The sequence below is a fragment of the Folsomia candida genome, unplaced genomic scaffold, assembly GCF_002217175.1.
Source record: "Folsomia candida strain VU population unplaced genomic scaffold, ASM221717v1 Fcan01_Sc011, whole genome shotgun sequence".
Classification (NCBI taxonomy): domain Eukaryota; kingdom Metazoa; phylum Arthropoda; class Collembola; order Entomobryomorpha; family Isotomidae; genus Folsomia; species Folsomia candida.
The window spans coordinates 4014952-4034575 of NW_019091203.1; the positions used below are offsets into that span (position 1 = coordinate 4014952).

The 19624-nt window shown below is 35.6% G+C and overlaps 3 protein-coding genes across 4 annotated transcripts; all 3 read left to right on the top strand.

Annotated features, from left to right (window-relative positions):
- The first annotated feature begins 283 nt into the window (after window positions 1–283).
- On the top strand, window positions 284–2153 carry LOC110854877 (cytochrome P450 4g1-like). The gene is made up of 5 exons (XM_035855579.1): window positions 284–314; window positions 416–513; window positions 889–1129; window positions 1276–1458; window positions 1885–2153. Exons 1-5 carry the CDS (start codon window positions 284–286, stop codon window positions 2052–2054), a joined length of 723 nt encoding a protein of 240 aa, XP_035711472.1. The 3' UTR covers window positions 2055–2153.
- Window positions 2154–5678: 3525 nt separating this feature from the next.
- Window positions 5679–11697, top strand: LOC110854878 (probable cytochrome P450 313a4). Of its 2 annotated transcripts, XM_035855662.1 has the most exons (11): window positions 5679–5937; window positions 6000–6100; window positions 6973–7075; window positions 7741–7929; window positions 8486–8561; window positions 8628–8757; window positions 8833–8878; window positions 9510–9607; window positions 10259–10499; window positions 10987–11169; window positions 11431–11697. In XM_035855662.1, the coding sequence occupies exons 1-11, from the start codon at window positions 5784–5786 to the stop codon at window positions 11598–11600; spliced, it is 1491 nt and encodes a 496-aa protein (XP_035711555.1). In that variant the 5' UTR covers window positions 5679–5783; the 3' UTR covers window positions 11601–11697. The 2 variants fall into 2 exon arrangements, with proteins under 2 accessions (XP_035711555.1, XP_035711556.1); XM_035855663.1 differs by lacking the exons at window positions 8486–8561; window positions 8628–8757; window positions 8833–8878.
- A 1129-nt stretch (window positions 11698–12826) lies between these two features.
- On the top strand, window positions 12827–18281 carry LOC110854879 (probable cytochrome P450 313a4). Its single transcript, XM_035855679.1, has 11 exons — window positions 12827–13051; window positions 13123–13223; window positions 13742–13844; window positions 15199–15387; window positions 15821–15896; window positions 15971–16100; window positions 16194–16239; window positions 16521–16618; window positions 17015–17255; window positions 17598–17780; window positions 18013–18281. The coding sequence occupies exons 1-11, from the start codon at window positions 12898–12900 to the stop codon at window positions 18180–18182; spliced, it is 1491 nt and encodes a 496-aa protein (XP_035711572.1). The 5' UTR covers window positions 12827–12897; the 3' UTR covers window positions 18183–18281.
- The last annotated feature ends 1343 nt before the right edge of the window (window positions 18282–19624 follow it).

Genomic DNA, 19624 nt, shown 5'->3' on the forward strand with positions numbered 1-19624 from the left:
AGCATTCTACATATTTATGTACAAATTATTCATAAAAAATGCTCTAAAAGTGGGACTTACGCCGCTTTTCAACCCGCTATCCAACCAAAGTTTCAGATCCCTTTGATGTGGAGGTTTTTCGGATATGGAGCCGGTTTCCAGAAACTTGTAAACTTTATGGAAATATATTTCCCAAAAGAGGTAATGATTTTTTAACTAAATTCACACATATTTAAATAACTACTTGTTCTTTTTTTGTGGAAAAGTAAGTAAATTCTCCTCGTTTTAGTTCCTCAAAGGGAAAATGGACGAGTGGAAAAGCTACGAAAAGAATGGTGACAAAATAATAAAACACATGTTTTCCACCTGTGCCTATTTTTGTGAAAATTTGTAAAGAGTGGTTAAAAATTAGGATAATTTTTTTTCCCATTTCTAGCTGCACTCCCGAAGAGGATGAAGTATGCCAACCTGCTTTACACGAAATGGACAAAAGAGGAACTCGTGACTTGCCAACTGTACACAATTCTTACTGGGGTACATATTTTTTAACTGTTGAAGATCAGGGTTGTTAAAACATAGTGAATTTTGAAACTGTAAAATTTGCTTTGTATTTACACTGCCAGAAATCTGGTATATGCACGCGGATATTGATTTCTCCTTTGATTTCTCCTTTGATTTAGCCTTGCTCACGCTTGGTAATGATTTGTTACCGATGTTGTAAAACTTTAATAAGTACCGAGACAATGCGGATTCGTGGAGTCATATTTATATGAATTCCACTTGGTATTATTTTAATACTGGATTGTTGAAAAGTTTTTCTTCAAATAGAAATTTTGAGAAATTGTACTTATTAAAAACATTTCCTGAGCAAGACCTAAAAAGACATAAAATTTTCTTTCAAATTTTCAGGCCGTCGATTCTACCGACTCCGTCTTATGTGTAGCGTTGATTCAGCTAGCAAAATTCAAAGAAGTTCAGACGAACGCGTATTTGGAAGCGAGACGCGTGATTGGACTAGATTACGATAACACGCTAAGCATCGCGGATATCAATAAGTTGAAATATATCGAAATGGTTATCAAAGAATCGATGCGACGAATCTCACCTACTCCCGTGCTCACGAGAAAGGTTGGAGAGGACCTAAATTTGGGTTAGTATTTTGAGTTAGTCAATTATGTAGGTCAAACTAGTCAAAATTGACAAATTATTAACTCGACAAATAAAAAAAAAATTAGAAATTTGATTTCTCTAGTAAAAAATAATTTCGAAATATTTAGTTTTCATTAAATATGACAGGAAATGGGTTCATGATTCCAAAAGATACGAGCGTATTCATCCCTCTCCATCTACTCCATCACAATCCGGAACTCTTTCCTGACCCGAATGCCTTCATACCGGAGCGATTTTTACCCGAAAATGTGGAAAAACGACATCTTTACGCATACCAACCGTTCGGTGGTGGACCGAGGAACTGTATTGGTACGAAAAAATAAGATTCAATTAAATGCAACAAAATTAAGTAAAGATAAAATATAAACATAAATAAAAATAAAAATATTTTCTCTAACCACTTGCTTAAGCCAAGATTGTTTTTAATTTTGTGAAATTTAACGTTTTAAAAGATAGATTCCCACATTCTTAGAAATCTAGTATTGCAACAATACCAAGCGGTATTCATGTAAATGAGTATTGATACCTACATATTTCATACCATACAGTATCTAGGTAATAGCTCGGTATTAAGGTTTTAACATTTTCGCTTGCAAATTTTTACGCATCTTTAATATCAAATAGTATAAATGTTAATACCGAGAAATCAATACCTGCCTGACTATACCAGATTTCTAACAATTCAATGTATGTAAATTTTCACCGAGTTTTACTAAATATTCATGCATATTTCAGGAAAAAAGTATGCCATGATGGAGCTGAAGTTTGTCTTGGCGAAACTACTCTACAAATTTGAGGTGATCTCGTCCATGAAAAATCTGGACGACTTAAACCTCGAGTACACTCCATTCACCAAGATTCGCGGCGACTTTAGGATTGGGTTACGCCAACGTCGCGACATTTAAATTTTTTCTTTGCAGAATTTGGGCGATAATTGTCATTTAATAGGAAAGGAAAATTTCCAGCGAGACTGTGAATGAAGTTAGATGAATAAATTATTAGTTATTGAAAATATTTCGTAACCATTTGACCCAATATTTTTTTAAACATATTTATAAATCAGTAAGTTTTAAATTTGACCGTGTATATTATTCGGAGGTAATATAAAAAAAAAATTTGCGTTCCGTTAAATCAAAATCATTTACTGCTAAAGGGTTTATCACATATACAATACATAAATAAACCGTTAAATGCATGTAACGAAGTGGTAAAACCGAGAATTTTATAAAATTTGTGAGGTGACATATGTATCAAATTTGACATTTGGTGTCAGTTAACAGTTAACAAACAGTCATTTAACAATTTTGTGATCTTTGAGGTCAAAACGGAGGTCAGCATTGAATTCGGTCTTAAATTTCATGTCAAATTAACATATATGTGCAATTTTACCCCTACGTGACCTTTTGGTGACCTTTTGACCTTGACAGGTATGACCCACAGTGCCATCTTCGAACTTGACCTTTGCTCTTATATAAAGTATTTATGTTCCAAATTTCAATTCAATATATCAAACCGTTCTTGAGTTATCGCGCGGACGGACAGACAGACGGACGGACATATCAATCTTATAAAGGGGTTTCACCCCTTAATAAGTTGTATTCGCAGGGTTTGTGTGACTTATTTAGTAAGAAGTTATGCAGAAAAATGTATCACAAAAAGTATCGCAAAAAATGACTACGCAGGAGCCGTACAAAAAGGGTCCCTAAACTACTGCTTAATATTTCCAAGGCAACACGGACCCGAATATTAAAACTAAATTAAACTTATCCGAGCAACTTGGCAAATTAATTGGAAAAATGTGTTCACCATAAATATCTAAACACTGGTACATTTAGCAACACAATTAATCGTCCAATAAAACACCTATCCGCTACTGCAGGTACAACGAGCTCTGAAATAACTTGGTTGGAAATAACTAATTGAAATAAGGAAAATTACAAGTAATTCACCCGTTAAACATGATGAACAATTTAATGCACTAATTTCACATTTACTGCACTAATGCAAGTCGTAATGTTTTCTAAAACATGTGCTATTAATTCATCCAACGAGTTGTAGTTCAACGCGTGGAAGGAAAGCATACATAAATTTTAGTGTACATAGTTTAATACGTGATGGTTATGGATTAAAACGGTCATTGGTAGCAGTTTGTTCCTTACAATGGGGACACAAACCATGTTTAGCGCAGATTAATTTTTTACCAACTTAAAATTTCGAATGGATCTTGCACAAATTCGCAAAATTAGAAAGTTAAAAGCACCGCAAGTTTCGCGAAAGTATTCGGTTTTTCAACCATATCTGTACTTTCCTGTGACTATCTATATAATAAGCTGGAAATGTTTGTCTGCAACGAAAGTGAAAGTAATTTTCCGTGACGGAAGTGAAAGTGGAGAAATTGATTTGCATATCAGCTGTTTTGGAAGGTTGACAAGTCAGTTATTCAGGATTTGCTGGTTAGCTTATCAGGAAAGGAAGTTAACAGAAATAATTAAATGCGGTTGTCGCTCTGCTTGGGGGAATAATTGGTTGTATCCATTTTGACTCTGGTGATCGCTCTGCTGGGGGGAGTGGGAGGGTGTGCCCGCCTGGGATAGGGTTACCGCTCTGCTGGGGGGAGTTGGAGGGCTTGCCCCCCTGGGATGTGGTTACCGCTGTCCTGGGGGGAGTTGGAGGGCTTGCCCCCCTGGGATGTGGTTACCGCTGTCCTGGGGGGAGTGGGAGGGTGTGCCCCCCTGGGATAGGGTTACCGTTCTGCTGGGGGAGTGGGAGGGCACCCCCCTGGAATGTGGTTACCGCTCTGCTGGGGGAGTGGGAGGGCTTGCCCCCCTGGGATGTGGTTACCGCTCTGCTGGGGGGAGTGGGAGGGTGTGACCCCCTGGGATAGGGTTACCGCTCTGTCGGTCGAGTGGGAGGGCGTGCCTCCCTGGGATATGGTTACCGCTCTGCTGGGGGAGTGGGAGGGCATGCCCCCTGGGATATGGTTACCGCTCTGCTGGGGGAGTGGGAGGGCTTGCCCCCCTGGGATGTGGTTACCGCTCTGCTGGGGGGAGTGGGAGGATGTGCCCCCCTGGGATAGGGTTACCGCTCTGCCGGGGGGAGTGGGAAGACGTGCCCCCCTGGGATATGGTTACCGCTCTGCTGGGGGAGTGCCGCCTGGGATTTGATTATGGCTCTGCTGGGGGAGTAGGATGGAGTGCCCCAGAGGTCAACACCGACGAATTTGCCGGCGGCGGCGGCGCCGATTTTGGAAGATTTTTCGGCGGCGTGGCGGCGCGGCGCGGCGCCACAATGTTGTAGGTATAGGAGGTAAGATTTATCGGCGTCGGCGGCGCGTAAAATACTACCGGCGTCTGGCGGCGCGGCGGCGTGTAATCGGCGGCGTTGACCTCTGGAGTGCCCCCCTTATATATGGTTACCGACGTTCCGTTCAGGTCCATTCATTCAGGGCCGTTACCAAACCAGTGATATGCCTGAATGATGGGAGGGAGAACGGATTCCGTTCCCTTCATGGGTACCCCATATTTACATTGGATTGTATAAATTACAAGATAGATTTACTTAGCTTACACATAAGGGAATGGGATTCCCTTCCTCTTCCATTCCCTATGGATATACTTCAGATGAAGTAGTGGAATCTTCGTATCAAGGGAAGGGAAAGGGAATGGATTTCCCTTCCCTTTGGATATACTTCAGATGGAGTAGTGGAATTTCCGCAGCAGGGGAAGGGAACGGGAATGGATTCCGTTCCCTTCATGTGTGGACTATGTGATGGAAGGAATTATGGGGGTGCCGGGCAATAGCCGGGGAGTTTGCATATCGAAAGTGTTTAAACCCCCAGTGTTGGGTGTGATCTGTTTGTGGGGTCGCGCACCTAACGGTCCACTACCTCTGTTTGAGTTTGCCCAATTGGGATGTGGTTATCACTCTTTGTTAACAGATTTTGAATCGGGTATAACAATATGATGTTGATTTTCCTGGGATCCATTCGTTGTGACCATATATTTATTACCAAATAATAATATATAGTATGTCATGAGCATTGTTTAGATTTCTTTAATGTTTTAATTTTCCTTCCATCAACTCAAACCATCAATTTCACGTTCTTTACAAATTCCTTTCACTTCCGTCCGTGACAGAATTTGAGCTAATTATATAGATTAAAATATTTAAATGGTTAGAGTTTTGTAAAAGTCCACTCAATTTTAATCAAAATCAAGTATGTAAGCTCGCGCCCGGCGGGAGACGGGTTTATACGCTAGTCCAGATAAATTATGAAAGTTGGATCCCAAATTTTGTGAATGAAAAATTAGTGCGAAAAAAACAACGGATGTAATTCACACCAGGAAAAATCTCAAAACAGTTCGATTAAAATTTAAGGAAATCCCTCATTAAATATGTAGTTACTTAATTTCCAATTAGATTAAATTGATCTAATTTATTTAAGTACAGCAATATCTTATTAGAAGTAATTTGGTGCTTGAGAGGTTAAAATCTTAAGTGGACTGCTTTTTTACCATTGATGAAGTCAGGATACTTTTATATTTAAGTGAAGAAACACGAGAAGCTGGTTAAGAATATTTTTCGACAAACTATCAAGTTTTTTCAATATTTTTTTCAGATTTTTCACCACTGTAATGTGGCATTTGATAGCACTTTTTTTCATAGCAGTGATCATTTGGCATGTTGTTTACTGCAATTTTTCCTCCAAGGGGTGGAACATTAATAAATTTCCGGGCCCGACATACATCCCGCTGGTTGGATCCATGTTAGTTTTTGGGGATATGCAAAGTACGAATAAAAAATTACGCGTAATTTTTTCATGTTTTGAGAAGAAATTTGTAAATTTGTAGATTTTTTTGATCATAAGAAGATGAGGTTTCCGCAAGGAACGAGCCGAATCTGGTTGGGCTTCACACCGATAATTATAACGACGGATTGTGACGTGATTCAGGTAATTGCTCATTTGCATACTTACATATGCATGTAGAAACAAGTGCAAATATTTAAGTAATAAGGGCAGGTAATTTATATTTCTTATCCGCAAATACAGGGTGGTTAAAATGTCAGGTTACAATGGAAAATTTTTCAATGGGAAAAATTCGTAAATTTCAATTAGTTGCGGATTTGGGATTGAGATTTTTATGAATTTTTATCAAACCATTTGAAAACACTGATGACAAAATTCTAAAAATATTGAATTTCAGAGGCAAAATTTCGGTAACTAAAGGGGATTTGCGAATTTTTCCCATTATAACCTGACATTTAAACCACCCTGTATATAGTTAATTATTAACCGAACGTCTCAAAATCGGAACAAAGCTTGCAATTTTCCACTTTGTAACAAAATCGATTTTTAATGTGTGGAAGATTAACCTCCTGCGTATGTACATACTTGTAAGGTTTCATAAAATTTGCAACTGAAGTATTAAATTTTTCATTAATTTGTATAAAGGCGAATATTTATTTTTAACAGTTTCATACTTTTTTTACAAATAACTGGAAAAGTTAACTTCTTAACTGTGGCAAGTGAAAGAAAATCACAAAATTTGAGAAGAAAAATATCAACTTTTTACCTACCACATAGTTTTCTACAAAATATCAAAGAAACGCTCATAAATATTTATATTTTTTCTGATTTTGGTATCTTTATAAGTTCATATATATATATTTCTGAGTATTTCATCCTCAAGAGGTTTATATGGATTCGTTTATTTCGCAAAATTCTCACGGAATTTTAGCAATTGCTACAATCTTCAATTTACAAATTGATTCAAAAGTTATTATTTATTAGTGTGCTACAGAATTTTAATTCCTCATATTTAGGAAATATTGACGTCACCGGCGTGTTTTGACCTTGCTGACGAAGTATTTACCCCTTTACAACACACCGTCACGGAGGAGTCTATCATTATATCGTCAAATAAAGGTGGGTATTTTCTAAAAACTAAAAATTTGGACTACACTCTTAAAAATATGGTCACCCGTTTTGAAAAGCTAATTCACTCCGAATTCCATACGAAGCAAACTAAGAAAAATGCAGAGTATTATCAACTTATTAAAAATTTATCTGGATTTAGCATCAGTGGTTTATTTAAGGTTCCCATGGATGACGCGTTGGCACGTAATCTCACTCTCCCCCTATCCAATATGTTCAAATGCAATTTCTACATCAAATTGAATCAAGTCCATAAGTTTTGGGATAAATGCAACTTTTGATATTTCAATATAAAGCTAATTTTTGGTACTACAAAAAAGTCGATTTGGAAAAATTAGTGAATTAATTTCTGAGGCAATTTAGTATTAAAAATTGCCAACTATTTGGCTAATTTTTATTAAAATCCATTTGTTTGTAGGACCAAAAATTAGCTTTACATTTAAATATCAAAAACTTGCATTTATCTCAAAACTCATGGAGTTGATTCAATTTTAGAAATTGCATTTGAAGACATTGAATAGGGGTAGGTTACGCGCCAACGCGTCATCCATGGGAACCTTAATTTAGTATTCAGACCACATTTACTTTCAAACGGGTAAAATTGTTTTTAAGAGTGTAGTTTACCTACTAATTTCTGCACTTATTTACGAATGCAGATGACAAGTGGAAGAATCAGAGGAAAATATTATCTCCCGGATTAAGTGCGAGCATGCATCCCGAATTTCTCACCGCGTTCCACACCCACCTCCCAAACTTGATGGAAGTGCTGGAGGAGAAGTGCAAAATTGGAGGAGAGTTCAATCCAGACAATCTTTTTGGCAAGTTTGCCATGGGTGTGGCGTTCGGTAAATGAATAAAAAATGCTATTGTTAACCTATTATTATGCTTTAGAACCATTTGAAAATCAAAAGCGAAATGAACTTATTGGCGACATAAGTTGCTGTGGGGGGGGGGCACAGAGAGGGTAATATCATAGGGGAAGGAGGGGGTTGCTAAAAGGAAATGATAAAATTTTGCTAAATTTCTAGAAGGGGGCAATGTCCCCCTGTTGCTCTATTCAGCCGCCAATTACTTATTTAGATATAGGGAACGTCCATATATTACGTCTTCATTTTAGTGAGTGGGTGATTTGGTTTTCGTCTTGCTATCTTTCCCATGTTAAATTCCCTATCCCTTAAAGTTTACGTTGGGTGGGTGGGTGCAAAAATTGAGAATTTCGATGACCTAATATATGCATGACCCCATATTGCGAGTGACCATGTGGGTTAAGGATTACAATTTTTTAAGTCTAGTTATGAATTGGGATTAAATTATGTAGAAAGTCATAGGATTTACATCAGAGATTAAGGATTAATTCTTAAATAATTGGAATTATGCAATGATTTTGTGCCTAATTTTCAGAGACAATCCTCGACTGCAGCGTTCCCTTAAACTTTTTTCAGCACGATCTTGCCCTTCAGTACGAAATGTTTGTAAAGTGAGTTAGTTAGTAATTAATAATAGCTAAATTTACATATCTATAAGCAATCATTTAAATTAAAAGTGGGACATATGCCGCTTTTCAACCCGCACTCCAACCGAAATTTCAAATCCCTTTAATGTGGAAGTTTTTCGGATATGGGTCCGAGGTCCAGAAACTTTTCGACTTTATGGAAATATATTTCCCAAAAATGGTAGGGTTTCAAATACTTACAAGTTAGATATTTATTTTTAATGAAAAAGTAAAAAAGCAGTTCGTGTTTGTTTAGTTTCTCAAAGAGAAGATGTCCGAGTGGAAAGGATACGAAAAAAATGGTGACAAAATCATACAAAATCATGTTTTTTCCACACTCTTAAAAATACTGTTACCGTTTCGAAAAGTATCTAAATACAGTCTGAATTACATATTTGTCGTTTGCATATTGGTCGCTTACATATTCGTCGGGTTACATATTTGTCGGGTAGCATAAATGCCGTTTACATAAATGTCGTTACATAAATCTCGGTTACATATTTGTCGTATCACCCATATGTACTACGTAAATTGTACTAAATTCATAGTAACGCTAACTTGATAACGAGTACCTAATCATTTTATGCGACTCTTGTGCACATGCGCAAAACTCGGCAAATTTTAGGCGTCCTAAGTTCACCATGGCGCATCGGTATTCCAGCGAAATTTGTGCCTTGTGACAGCTTTCGCGCCCTTAACTTTGCTAAATTTTGCGGACCTGCGCTTGTGTCGGACAAAATGTTGAGCTCCTCTTTCAAGGTAACATTGTCAAAAAATAATCTGGGCTGAACCTAGTTTGCGTCCCCATTGTTGCTTTACCTATATAAATAATTCATAATTTCGAATGTATTTATTTTCCAAAAGGGTTACATTATTTTTAAGAGTGCAACTCGTTGATAAACCGAAGTTCAATATGGTTGTCCTAATTTTCAGGCGCACTTCCGAAGAGGATGAAGTATGCGAACCTCCTGTATAAAAAATGGACAGAGGAGAAACTTGTGACTTGTCAATTGAGCACGATTCTGGCTGCGGTACGGAGTTTTAGATTTCTTACGAATGAATAAGATTTCCAAAATAAATACGGCGAATTTTAAATTTTCGGAATTATGTAAATATGCAAATTTTGAGACATTTAAATAACGATTAACTCCCTCTTTCACTTTAAAAGATGGGCAAAATGCTGTAAGCAGACAGTAACAATACGCACATATGTTACTCTCTGTCGTGGTAATAATTTGATACCGACTGGTAGGTACATAGTAACTTATACACCACGCTGGTACTACATAAGTGTAACCATTGGGTGAAGAATATTGCCAGAGTGGTAATAAATTTACTATTAATCGGTAACAAAATTATTACTTTGGTAGTTGAGTCTCATAAATATTTATAACTACCGCTTGGAGATAGATGTTACCTGATTTTTTAGAGCGTCAGAACACTACCACATTGTTACAAAAGCACATATATTGTATTCCATTCAAGTATTAATTTGGTAGTAATATTCTACCGGACTGGTTGTATGTATGTAGTTCGTATTTAATTAGTAAATTTTTAAGTACCATAATATTATGGTACGAAACCTTAATGCTCATCGTTACAATGCTGGTAGTCTACACTGAACAGTAATGATTTACTACCTGTTTTTTAAGAGTGTAGTAAATTTTCTATTAAACTTTCAGACCGTCGATTCCACCGATTCGGTCTTGTGTGTAGCTCTGATTCATCTCGCAAAGTTTAAAGAGGTTCAGACGAACGCGTATTTGGAGGCGAGACGCGTGATTGGCCAAGATTACGATAACGCCTTAAGCATTGCGGATATCGATAAGCTGAAATATATCGACATGGTTATCAAAGAATCGATGAGGCGAATCACACCAACACCAGTGATCGCGAGGAAGGTCGGGAAGGACCTAAATTTGGGTGAGTTCTGCAATTTTTAGTTTCTGAAACTGTGTTTCTCCCAATTTGTCCAAAAATTGCAAAAAAAGTTTCCTCAGTTTCCTGATAAAATTTCCAAATTGCAATTATTAGGAAAGTTCCGGTGCCCTGAGACAACTAAGTATTTATCTAAACGTAAATACATAGCTTACAATTTCCAAGTACATAATTTGCATGTTTTATTAAACTTCCAGCAAACATTAATATTTACAAATAAAAAAACTTAATCAATTTATTTTTTATTTGAATTCGAAACGAGCACTTCTTTTTTAAATATGTAAACGGATTCGGAAAATTTTGCGTTTTTAATCTTAAAAAAATCTGATTTCGAAATATTTCACCTTCTACTCTGGCAGGAAATGGACTTTATGTGTAAATAAGAAACTTAAGAAATTTGTTTTGTAATTTGATTTGTAAATACTTTTGTGTAAAAAAATATTTCGAAATATATTATTCTCTCCTTTCGCAGGAAATGGGCTCATGATTCCAAAAAATACGACCGTTTTCATCCCACTCCATTTACTGCATCACAATCCAGAACACTATCCCGACCCGGATGCCTTCATTCCGGAGAGATTTCTACCCGAACATGTGGAACAGCGACACCACTACGCATACCAACCGTTCAGTAGTGGACCAAGGAACTGTATTGGTACAAAGATTAAAATATTTCAATACTTTTCGTCCAAAAAATATAGTCAAGCAAAATCTGACGGGTTGTCTGGTTGAAATTTTTCGCATGACAAAAATTATATTTAAGTCAAGAACAATTTGTCTATACTTTTTAACCAAAAGTAACTTTGTGCCGAAACGAAATTTTGCAACTATTTTTTGCGCATTCTTTTTCCTTAAAACCTAGCGTTTCATAATTCCCATTCCTACCGTAAGTTAGTAATATTTATGCATATTTCAGGAAAAAAGTATGCCATGATGGAGCTAAAGTTTGTTTTGGCGAAATTACTCTACAAATTCGAGGTGACTTCCACCATGAAAAATATGGACGACTTAAACCTCGAGTACACTCCGTTCACCAAGATTCGTGGCGACTTCAGGGTTGGATTACGGGAACGACGCCACACTTAAGTAAAATTCGCACCATAAATATTTGCTATGGATAAGAAAAATTTAACGAATATTGTAAAATTATGCTTAAACGAGATGAATAAATTGTCGGAATTAATTGATTGCAAATATTTCTCAAACTTTGTTTTGCATGAAATTCATCATTTAGTATGATTTGCGTGTGGAAAATGCGTCAACACAAAGATTTTTTTTCAATTAATACAAAATTCCGAAATTTCGTTAATCCAAAATTATTTTACTGCTTAATTCTTTCAAGCACACACTGAGTCGAATACTAGAAACAGGTTTAAATTGTCGGAACAAATTTGCGAACAAATTGGCAAAGTGTTAGCAGGATATTCACTTGAAAGTTTAACAACGACATGGATTACCCCATTCTAAATACATACATACATGCATGAAGGACGAGCACTGAACTTTTATCGGTTGGATAAAACCCAGCCGGATGGCAATAAGGAAAGCTACAAATGTACCCGTTGAACCAGACGACCAAATTCATGTATGTACGTACATGCATTTGGTCGTCAGTAACGTATTTACTGATTCTAATGTTTGTTCGCATGTAAATAAGTAACTTGTACTTTTCTTATTACTTGTTCATGCCCCTACCTACCTACACTCTTAGAAATGGGGTTACGATTATAAGCAAAAAGTAAACGTATGTGACTCTACCGCCGTGGTTATGAATTTGTCACCAACTGGTTATAAATTTATTAGCTCTACTGACAATTTAATACCAAGTCGGTGAAACTTTATAATTAGTCGGTGACAATTGTAACCACTCGATGACAAATTTATAACCACGGCGGTAGAGTCACATACGTTTACTTTTTGCTTATAATCGTAACCCAATTTCTAAGAGTGTAGGATTAGCTGATTCGTGTAGCAAATTTATGGAAATAAAATAGGTAAGTGCGAAACAATAGCGTATTTATGTAATTCAGGCCAGGAAAAACCCCAAAGCACTACATATGTATCTACATATGTAACACGAAACGGGTTCAATTAAAATTTAAGGAAATCCATCATTAAATCTGTACTTAAATAATCTCCAATAAGGTAAAATTGACCTAATTTGTTTTATTACAACTTTACTTTGTTACATAGAAGTAACTTCTTTCTTTGGAAGTTGCAACTTTGTATGTACTGATTTCAGTCGTGGAGAAATTTGCCATATTTTTACATACATATTTATACATACATAAGTTAAGAAATCTTGGAAATTGGTCAAGATTATTTTTTCCAGAAACTAAAATCAAGTTTCGCATTAATTTTTGCGCCATTTTACATTTCTACAATGTGGCATTTGATCCCACTTTTTTTCATAGCGGTGCTCACTTGGCATGTTGTTTACTGCAATTTTTCCTCGAAGGGGTGGAGCATTAATAAATTTCCGGGCCCGACATACATCCCGCTGGTTGGATCCATGTTAGTTTTTAAGGATATGCAAAGTACAGGAAAAATTGCGCATGATTTCGTTTGTCTGGAAATCAAAATTTTGACAGATTTTTTGATTTTTTAGATTTTTTTGACCCCAAGAAGATGAAATTTCCGCAAGGAACGAGCCGAATCTGGTTGGGGTTTAAACCCGTAATTATAACGACGGATAGTAACGTGATTCAGGTCAGTGTACATTTGCATGCATGTGCAAAAATTTGAATATTATGTAAGGGCAAGCAAATACTATATCTGATATGCAAATAGTTAATTAAGTATAAACCGAACTCGTCACTTGATTGAAACAAAGTTTGCAGTTTTTGTACGGTGTTACGCAGCCTGTTGTAAATTCGTTAACCACTTGCGATATTTTTACAAAATTTGCAACCTAAACATCAAATTTGCACGATTTCTTACAAAATGCGAATATGTATTTATGTATTTTAACGAGCATCCAATTTTTAATATTTTTATAAGAAACGGAAAATTAGCTTGTTACCCTTTTGGCAGGATTAGATATTTTAAGAAAATTCCAAAATATGAGAAGAAAATATCAAAAGAATCAACTTTTCCTGATGGAGTAATAATTTATTTGTTTCGCAAATTATCGCGGAATTTTAGCAATTTCTCCAGTCATCTGTTTACAAACTTAGTTAAGAATGAATTTAGTTTGTCAATGATCAAATTTAATTCCTAATATTTAGGAAATATTGACGTCGCCGGCCTGTTTTGATGTAGCCGATGAATTATCTGTACCATTGAAAAACACAATAACGGGCGAGTCACTGCTTATAGCCTCCAACAAAGGTGGGTATTCAACACAAATTAAAAACAGGTATAGTAACGCAAGTATTGATTATTCAATATTAAAGTTGCTACCACTTGGCACTAAAATTATATCTACCGGTCCAGAAAAATTTGCTACCGATATGGTAAAATTTTGACACCATGGTACATATTACAATACGGTATTACTTACAGAGAGTTATAATTTTGTATAGGCACTGTTGATAAAATTAATTTTGTGTCCGAAGTACTCGTCGATGAATTTTTTTATGTTTTCCACGTGTTTCTCATCCTTTTTTGATAAGGAACAAAGTTGTCGTCTCCAAAAATTAAACATTTTAAGGCACACTTCATAGGTCAGTTTCCTACACTCGCCATCCAAAAGTTTGCAAAATCCATAAAAACAATTACGTACAATTTTCTTAAAAGTGTTGTCCTGAGGTTCCCATTTTGAAAAAAATACAAAAGGTGTATAAGTTGACGTAACCAACGTATCTTTGTGCAAAATAATTATAATTCCGAGTACTTCAACCACATTGATGAATAGTGAGCAGTGATTCTTACGGTTCAGATTTTGAAAAAGTTTGTGGTTTCACACTATTTTCAATGTCATATCCTCAAATTTTGTCGAAATACCACACAATTAATTTTTTTATAAACCAGGGATCGTATTCTTTCTTTCCCAACTCGTTTTATGCTAAGAAACTATTTTTGTGAGAGCACGGTCTATGTATGCCACGCGCGTCTGGTTTCGCAATTGTTGAGGGTGGTGCGTTAGGAGACTCTAGCAAACTGAGATTTATGTTTCTGGTTGATTTTGGAATATAATTGTTTGCACTGAACTCAATTCTATCAAAAACCATATTAATCGCATTGATAAATTATATAGGTACTTTTTTAGGGGTCATTTTTGGTGTGCAAAGTCATTTAACGGTATGCTACACTTGGGGCTCCATTTGCGGGCCCAGATTTCGAAATTTTAAAATGGAATAAATTGAATCTTTGTTCAACTTGAATTATAGTTTTAAAATAGATTACAACATTTTTAATTTGCCCAGTAGATTTTATATATATGGGCAATTAGCTACTGTGCCTATACAAAATTATAACCCTCTGTATTTATCAATAGTACGACTTTGGTAGAGTCAAGTATGTAAGAATACATCTTGATATTATTTTAATCCCGGATTTCTAAGAGTGTACCCCAAACCCAGTAAACCGTTAATGCGATAAATAGTTAAGTTTATTCTGGAATTAGTATTCTTTACTTAATTTATGTAGAATTCAAACTGAATGAACTTACTTTTCAAAACGGTGACATTATTTTTAAAGAGTAGTTTATTTTAATAAATTTTATACTTATTTCTTTATGCAGATGACAAGTGGAAGAGTCAGAGGAAAATATTATCGCCCGGATTAAGTGCGAGCATGCATCCCGAATTTCTCACCGCGTTCCACACCCACCTCCCAAACTTGATGGAAGTGCTCGACGAGAAGTGTAAAATCGGGGGAGAGTTTAATCCGGACAATCTTTTTGGCAAGTTTGCCATGGGTGTGGCGTTCGGTAAATGAATATAAAGTGCAATTTTTTACTTTTTATTTTGGATCAAAAAACCAATAAAATTATTAATTAATGACAAGGATCGACGAATGGTTAAGAATTGAACTATAAAATTGTAGGATTGGCAATTTGGATTAGGGATTAATTCTTACAACAATTGCAGTTATGAATTTAGGATGCAATTATAAAAAATTGGGATTAAGGATTAATTTTCAAAATATTGGAATTATTGTTGGATATGAGATTAAATTTGGAAATCCTAAGGTTGACATCAGGGATTACGGATTAATTTACGAAAAATTGTTAAGGATTTTGATTTAATTAAAAAAAATCCTAGGGTTCACATTAGGGATTAAGGATTAATTCTAAAAAAAACAGGAGTTATTACTTAATATTCACGTGTGCGATATATGACGGATTTGCACTCAATTTTCAGAGACAATCCTCGATTTCGACGTTCCCGTGAACTTTTTCCAGCACGATCATGCCCTCCAGTACGAAATGTTTGTAAAGTGAGTAAATTCAATAATTAATTAATGATGAAATCATATAAATAACTAAACAAATTACACACATGCCCTGAAAGTGGGTCGAATGCCGCTTTTCAACCCGCAGTCCAACCAAAATTTCAAATCCCGTTGATGTGGAGGTTTTTCGGATATGGAGCCGAATTCCAGAAACTTTTCGACTTTATGGAAATATATTTCCCAAAAATGGTACTGCTTTAGACCAAATACTTTAATATTTTAAAGAATTATATAGTTTTTTATAGAACAAAGTTCATAAATAGTTCGTTTTTATATGTGTAGTTTCTTAAAGAGAAAATGTCCGAGTGGAAAAGCTACGAGGAAAATGGTGACAAAATCATAAGACAAGTTTTTTCCACACTCTTAAAAATAATTCTACCTTTTTAAAAATAAAATGAAATTTGAATCCTGAATTACCTAAGTAAACTATGCATATTTACTAAATCTAGAGTAACGTTGACCTGATCAAGACTAAAGTTTGCGCTGGATTTAGAATAGTTTACACTAAATTTCTAATTTCGAGTGCATTCATTTTTCAGAAGGGTGACATAATTTTTAAGAGTGCAAATCTATAAAAATTTGATAAACCAAATTTCAACATCATTCCAGGCGCACTTCCGAAGAGGATGAAATATGCGAACCTCCTGTATAAAAAATGGACAGAAGCAAAACTTGTGACTTGTCAATTGAGCACAATTCTGGCTGCGGTACGGATTTTTAGATTTCTTATGAATAAGATTTCCAAAATAAATACAGTGAATTTTAAATTTTCTGATTTAAATATAAAAATTTTGAGAATTATTCAAATAATGATAAACACATAATTATGTCTTTAACTTAAAAAACAGTAACAATGCCATAACCAGGCGGGGACTCTCCGTCATGGTAATAAATTGATACCTACGGGTAGTAAATTTTGCGGGTAGTACATTTTGTGGGTAATACATTTTGCCGGAATATTGGCAAATTTAACCTTTGTAGAGTGTCAGAACACTACCACATTGTTATAAAATCACACATATTATACCACCGACCAGTATTAATTTGGCCGTAACATTTATGTAATACCAATTTTTTAAGTAAATTTTATTTTAAAATTTCAGGCCGTCGATTCCACCGATTCGGTCTTGTGTTTAGCGCTGATTCATCTCGCTAAGTTTAAAGAGGTTCAGACGAAAGCGTATTTGGAGGCGAGACGCGTGATTGGGCAAGATTACGATAACGTCCTGAGCATCACGGATATCGATAAGCTGAAATATATCGACATGGTTATCAAAGAATCAATGAGGCGAATCACAAACACTCCTGTGATTGCGAGGAAGGTCGGGAAGGACCTCAAATTGGGTAAGCTTTTGAACCTGAGTTTATCATAATTTGTCTGAAAATTGCAAAAAATTCTAAGAAATAATTTCCTTCTAAATTTTCAAACCATAATTATTTGTTGGAAAAATTCCGACAGAAGTATTTAACTAAGCGTCAATTTCTTGAAATTGGGAAGTACATAATTTGCAACATATGTATCTAGTTTATTAAACTTCCAACAAACCTTAATTTTACAAATAAAAAAAGCTTTTTATTTTATAATTTGACTTCTATATAAATAAAATTTAATTTAAATAAATTTAAATTTACTGTGTTTTCATGTAAAAAAAATAATTCGAAACATATTATTCTCCCCTTTCGCAGGAAATGGGCTCATGATTCCAAAAAGTACGAGCGTTTTCATCCCTCTCCATCTACTCCATCACAATCCGGAAGTCTTTCCCAACCCGGATGCCTTCATTCCGGAGAGATTTTTACCCGAAAATGTGGAAAAGCGACATCGCTACGCATACCAACCGTTCAGTAGTGGACCGAGGAACTGTATTGGTACGAAAATTGAAATATTTTCAATAATGCTCGTTCAAAAAAATAAGGACAAAAGAATTCTTAGGGGTTATCTGGCAGAGATTGTTTACATGACAAAACATACTTATTTACATACATATATATACTATGTTTTATACATTCTTTGCGCTTCTTAAAAATACTGTAGAAAGTTTCAAAATTTCCATTCTCATCGTAAATTTTCATAGTAATAAAATATTCATGCAAATTTCAGGAAAGAAGTATGCCATGATTGAAGTTAAGTTTGTCTTGGCGAAACTACTCTACAAATTCGAGGTGACCTCCAGCATGGAAAATATTGACGACTTAAATTTCGAATACGCCCCATTCGCCAAGATCCGTGGCGACTTCAGGATTGGATTACGGGAACGCCGGCACATTTAAGTTAAATTCGGACGCTAAATATTTCCTATCAATTGAAAATTTTCATCTGATATTTTAAAATGAAGCGCAACCGGGATTAATAAATTATGATAAGTAAAATCACTCAAAATAATGTTTTCAAATTTTTGAAATACGCTCTAATGAACACACTAATTTTGCTGTTAAACGTTCACGTGGATATCTTACACGAATTTTGCCAACTTAAGGAGACAATTTTAACCTATATATTTCTACATATTCGACTCATCCTCAGTGTTCGTTATCTTGAGTGAAACACTTTGGCATAATGACTGCGAATAAAACGAATTTCAGGATTTTGCATACATTAATTTCCAACGATTCATTGTGTTGATGTTTTTGCCACTTACTAATATTAGTAAGTTTTATTCGCAGTCATTTTGCTAAAGTGTTTCTCTCAAAATAACTAACACTGACTACGAGTTGAATAGTATGTAGAAATAGGTTAAAATTGTCTCCGCAAATTGGCAAGATGCGATCATGATATTCACGAACGTTTAACCGCAAAATTAGTAGCTTACATAATTCCCATTCATTCCAAATACTTAAATAAATGCGTGCAGAACGAGCACTGAACTTTTATCGGTTGGATACATTAAACCAGGCCTGACTCCATTAAGGAAAATTACAAATGTGCACGTTATATATGATGATCAGATTATGTATTGCCTGTACCGCCGTAATTTCCTTAAAACGTTGAACATGCCCCCAGACTCAATTCAATTCATTCAGCAATTTGCAGTAGAACTTGTTCAAGGACAACAAAAATAAAAGGTACTTGCCTTTAATACCTAAGTGTTATCCATTAATGTTAACGTTACGATCTTGTAACGCTAATACGGAGATTGTGAATTAAGGTTTTCACACAATTAGTTTTCATGGGCAAGTTAAGTTTGTTGTTAGTGGAAATGAAGAAGTTAACGTTCGCATGGAGACATTCAGTGGCGGCGGAAGATGACGTCATCGGGGGGACATTGGTATCCTGTCAATGTTAAGAAGTCCCGCCTTCTGATATCCTGCAACGCTAATGTCCCCCCGATAACGTCATCTTCCGCCGCCACTGGAGACATTAGAATTTAGTGCAAAAACCTTAATTCTGTATCACTGCATTAGCTAAATGCCGACTTGTGTGTTTTACTAAATCCCTGACTTGTTAATGAAATAAAAAACTAATTGAAATTTCAACACGTACCAGTTTTCGGTTGGAATGGAATTATATTTAGAAATTTGGGATATTGTAAAATTGCAAATGTGCCCCAGGAACGGGTTGGCACATTCGGTCAAGAGTATGTTCTGTGTAGCGTTGGAAATTTTACTTGTGACGTTGATTGCGTTAATTGTGCTACATTTTATCTACTGCAATTTGACAGCGAGGGGAAGAAAAATTAACAAATTTCCAGGGCCGAGCTACATTCCGTTGGTGG